This window comes from Borostomias antarcticus (assembly GCF_949987555.1).
Source record: "Borostomias antarcticus genome assembly, chromosome: 13".
Lineage (NCBI taxonomy): Eukaryota > Metazoa > Chordata > Actinopteri > Stomiiformes > Stomiidae > Borostomias > Borostomias antarcticus.
In genome coordinates, this window is record NC_140246.1 from 19695597 (window position 1) to 19700962 (window position 5366).

Here is a 5366-nt window from a genome sequence, read left to right on the forward strand (position 1 = left end):
CTCCAGTCTAGTCCCTACCCTGCTGTGCGCCAGGATGAATGAGTCATGCGTGGAGCCAGGCCACCGTGCCACTACACTTGTGATGAGCATGTCGGCGTCACATATGATTTGGGTATTTATAGTGTGCACATTTTTGCGATTCACATAGACGTATTCATTCAATGATGGTGCCCTTGTGTGGGTGCAGTCGCCATCGCCGTCACCTCTTTGGAGTTCTATCGAGTAGCGCCGGATTCATTTAGGCTCGCATTACGCACAGGAGGACTGTCATTTATATGCTTACCAAAGAGCAAACAGGTCCACATGATCACATATTAATGACAATCTAATTGGTCAATTATTGCCGTTTGATGGAGTGCCTGCATTAGGTGTGCGCATAGGTTAAGTTTGGGGAACAAATCCATATCGGACCATGAATGAGCCGGTTAGAGGACACGTCTAATCTTGCATTGCGATATATGTTAGTGCTGAATTGGGCTATTAGCCTACATGATTGTGCGTTCATGAACTGTCGCTCTTATTCTCTCCGTCAAACATAGTAATTCACCGACGCACCACCTGCGTCGCCAGTTCCCCCTGTGTTCAAAAAGGGCGTAGAACACCGTGTAAATCGGTACGCCAACTGGAGAGGTGTCCTACAAAAGCGCGGAGAAAGGCGACTAAATTTCCGCCCTTTCGGCTTGATAAATCGCAATGTGGGGGGGGCAAATGGCGTACGCCTGAACTCGCGAAAAAGACCGTGTAAAAGAAGGCGTACCTCAATGATAAATGAGGCCCCAGGATGTCTGTTTGATTTAATTCATAAACACTTTGTTGTTGTTTTTACTCTGAACACCAGCACATAGTACCCTCCATACTGAATGTTGTTTCATACAAGAATGTGCTTCATCTGAAGGACTTTGCTTGTTTTAAGAAAGAAGCAACTCTTTGGATTCACCATAAATGAAGGCGGGAGATGGATGAGCAGAGATGGTGAGGTGTGTGAGGTGTGTGTGAGGTGAGGTGAGGTGTGTTTGCGTGCGCATGTTGGCTGATCATTTCCCTGTAACAACACACAGAGAGGTGGAATGGCTGCTTTGCTAGGAGCTATAAACCAATCCCTGGACTGCTAGAGACAGGATGTGAATTTCTGAGTTTCCTGTCCCGCCCCCCAGGGTGTTGTCATGTCAACAGGAACCCTCATTACCGTGGAACCTTGCGTTTCTCTACTGTAAACAAAATGTGATTTTTATGTTACTCAACGAAGGCGTTGTTGGTGCCAGGATATCTCAGTTATGTGTGTGTGTGTGTGTGTTACAGGAAGACTGATTTCAGTCCTGATCAAATCCTACTAGGTGGCAGTATATCCTAGTGCATCGCAGTGTGAGGTTGTGTTTGGCTGTGATGAGCTTCTCTCTCTCTCTCTGTGAAGTCAGTATATTCACTGTGCATTCTGCTCATCCTATAGCACAGTCATCATATGGGATCTGTTATGTACCTGACCACTGCACTGTGCTCTAGGACTACTGCCTCCAGGATGAAACACAGAGCTTAATAAGAACCATACTGGGAAGAATGATCGTTATTGTGGTTATATCTATACCTTTATGTCTAATGCTTATCAATAGTGGATCCACTGCATAAAGCAGTGGTTCATGTGCGTGGTTTATAAAATCCACTAGTATACAGCAATTACCTTATATAATGATATTGGTCAGTCTGTATGTGGGTGTGTGGAGTATGTGGCTGTGTGTGTGTGTGTGTGTGCACTCTCTCGTGCCAAAATCCTAGATCAAGAACATCATGCTATATTCTCAGGTTGCTGTGGTTTATTCAACGTGTGGATAAACACTTCTTTATATACAGGTTAAATTGTCAGTCAGTGGATCACATAGTCAAATGTAGGTTTTGTTAAATGTTGCCAAAACACCAAGGAAATGTGTTGTTGCAAGGAAGAGTTTTTATTTCAAACAAAATGAAAGGCATTTGCTCACCTGCTTTAAAATCAGAATGTACATGTTTTTATTTAATTGAATTTTTTTGGTTAATTTTAAGATAATACCTTTCAAATGTAATACAAAAATAAAACATTTTCATATTGGATCACATCGTGAGGATTGATTTCAGACAACTTATTTTATTTTCATGAACTGATACAAAAAAAGAACTGACAAACGTTAAGCATGAAAATAAGCCTCTGTTTTAACAGTCGGTGTCCTGAATCACAGCTCTCTCTCACACTGGGAAGCTGTTTGTTCGCAGCTGGAACTTCTGACTTTGTTTCTGGAACTGTGGCACCAGGTGGTCGAACTCCGACGCGGTTCAACGTCCACACAAGACAGAAAGTGAAGGTTTCAATGAAAAGCTATGTAAATCAAAGCCCCGATCCCCAGAACGTGAAAAGTAACAAAATGTCAAAGGAAATAGCATCAGGGAAAATAAAATTATTCAACAGAAGCACACTAACAATATGGCTTCTCTAACCCTTAAAAAACAGAAATGTGCATCACAAAACAGCACTGGTTTGCAGCCATGCAAGCAGCCGTGGAACATCCATGTATCCCCGTTCACAGATACAGGTCATTCACAGCAGTGAACACTAGCCTGGCCTCACATCCTGGGCTTCATTCACTCTGGGTTCATTTGGCAGATGGAGAGATTCAAGGATGGGTTGCCAGGTTCATCCTCCACCTCCCTTGGAGGTGCCAAAAACAATGACAGACAGAAACACAACACACCATACATTAAACATCCCATGCTGTGGCACACACACACTGAAGCACGTGCTTAGAGATCTCAGCCTATCAATACGCTCGTAGCTCAGATCTCAGCCTATCATGGGGCTGGTGGCTGAGATCTCAGCCTATCATGGGGCTGGTAGCTGAGTCAGGGGTCTGGGTGGCGGCGTGCCCAGTGGAAGTGAGTGAGTGCAGTGGTTCTCCTGTAGCTTGGGAACGTCGTGCAGGACTACTGCTCCTTCTTGTCTCCTCCACCCTCCTGTAGATTCTGATTCAGAGAGAGAGCGAGCGAGCGAGAGAGAGAGAGAGGTAGAGAGAGAGAGGTGTAGAGAGAGAGGTAGAGAGAGAGAGAGAGGTAGAGAGGGAGGGAGAGAGAGAGAGAGAGAGAGATAGAGAGGGAGGGAGAGAGAGGGAGTTATTAATGAAATGGAGGGGTGAACAGTGAGCATGTGTGGGGCAGGTGTGTATGTAGGTCCTGTCCCATACTGTCCTGCCCTGTCCCTGTCCTATACTGTCCTGTCCCTGTCCTATACTGTCCCTGTCCTATACTGTCCTGTCCCTATCCTGTCCTATACTGTCCTGTCCCTTTCCTGTCCCTATCCTGTCCTATACTGTCCTGCCCTGTCCCTGTCCTATACTGTCCTGCCCTGTCCCTGTCCTATACTGTCCTGCCCTGTCCCTGTCCTATACTGTCCCTGTCCTATACTGTCCTGTCCCTTTCCTGTCCCTTTCCTGTCCCTATCCTGTCCTATACTGTCCTGCCCTGTCCCTGTCCTATACTGTCCTGTCCCTGTCCTATACTGGGAAGCGCTTTATAGTAACCATCCGTAATAAGCGTTAATTAATAGGTAATAAGGACCTTATAAGTCCTTATAAGATGCTTATAAGACATTATTTGTTAATAAGACTATATTAATGTTTAATAATACAGTAGGACCCCACTCATCCGAACTTCAGAGATCCGAACCTCCCGGTCTACCGGACAGGCTTAAAAAACGTTTCTTTTTTTTTTAGCCTGCTATCTGGTTACTGGTGGGATTTTCATTACAGTACTGTATCCTACTGTGAATAAAAACAGAACTGTATGTAGACCTACATGTTGCCTGTAGGCTGTAGCCTACTGTCACGTTTCATTTCTTTGTTACTTTAATGTCGAGCGCAAAACGCAAACGAGTCTGCTGCGCGAGAGCTGCATTCCTTGGCAGCCAGAAAGCGCGTCGGCACCTGAAGCAGAGGAGCATCGAGTCATTTTTCGTTCCCAGTTAATGGACTTCAGGAACACAGACGTGTTGTAAGCATGTAGATTAGCCTACTAGACCTACTGTATTTGTTAAATAAGAGCCTACAGCCTAGGCCACGTTAGCCTACATCGGTTGTTTTAGAGACTTTCCTTTAGGCTACAATAGCCTAAGACACGACAACTTGTCTGTCATTTCATTCATTTAATTATTTATTTATTGATTATCATTTGCTCCAATTGTTCTAATGTTGGGTTGTTTTTAGGCTATACCATTTTGTTCTGCGAATACAGTAGCCTATCGATGCAGCGTAGGCCTCATTTGATAATAAAGTACTGTATTTGATCAAAGCACGCACTCAAGTGGAAATTCTGTTATTTTAGGCTACTGTAGGCCTATTATAGGCTAGGCTATATGAGTTTAGTTGGCTATTTGATTGCAATTTTGATGCATTTTCACAAGTAATTAAGGGTATTTATCGTGTATTATGAGTCTATATGAAACAAGTATACCACTTATTGAATTTGGTGCATTTTAACATAAGTTTCAGTCATCTGGACATTTCAGAGATACAAACGACCTTCGGTCCCGTTGGGTTCGGATAAGTGGGGTCCTACTGTAGCATAATAAACACGCTTATTGATAGATTATAAACGTTAGTTAATAGGTAATAAGGACCTTATAAATCCTTATAACATGCTTATAAGACATAAATAAGACTATACAAGTGTTTAATAATAGCATAATAAACATGTTAGATTATAAGATATTTATAAGCACTCTTAAGAAGCTTGTTAAGTGTTTATAGACTGCTATTATGCAGTTATTATGCATTTATTAGCAGTTAATTATGCAGTTATTATGCAATTTTGCAGTAGTGGATCTAAAGCTAGACAATGCATTATTAAGGTTAATAATTCCTTTATTATGCACTTATTAACAGTATGTTTCATGCAGCTCCCCCATCTGGAATGAGCACTACATGTGGTCAAGGTTGATACAATGTGAATAAAACATTACATGCTAAAGCAATATTCTAGTGGGGAAACACAAAAACACACAAAGACAGCTCTTTTGGGGGAGCTGCATGAAACATACTGTTTCATGCATATAGTATTATGCAATAGTGCATAATAAAACCTGTAGCTGTATTGTCCTGTACTGTGTTGTCCTGTAGCTGTACTGTCTTATATTGTCTTGTCCTGTAGCTGTACTGTACTCTCCTGTCCTGTAGCTGTCCTGTAGCTGTCCTGTAGCTGTACTGTCCTGTAGCTGTCTTGTCCTGTCCTATAGCTGTCCTGTCCTGTAGCTGCCCTGTCCTGTCCTATAGCTGTCCTGTCCTATAGCTGTCCTGTCCTACAGCTGCCCAGTCCTGTCCTATAGCTGTCTTGTCCTGTCCTGTACCTGTCTT

General features: G+C 43.0%; 1 protein-coding gene across 3 annotated transcripts in view; it reads right to left on the reverse strand.

The window, feature by feature from the left end:
• The window catches only part of LOC311317173 (B-cell receptor-associated protein 29-like), a 10403-nt gene that overhangs the window by 501 nt on the left and 4536 nt on the right, over nucleotides 1-5366 (reverse strand). For all 3 annotated transcript variants that reach the window (XM_084448211.1, XM_084448212.1, XM_084448210.1), the window contains exon 8: nucleotides 1-2985. This exon is cut by the window's left edge. In XM_084448211.1, the coding sequence (XP_084304337.1) occupies nucleotides 2947-2985 (39 nt within the window). In that variant the 3' untranslated portion in view covers nucleotides 1-2946. The remainder of the gene's footprint in view (nucleotides 2986-5366) is intronic.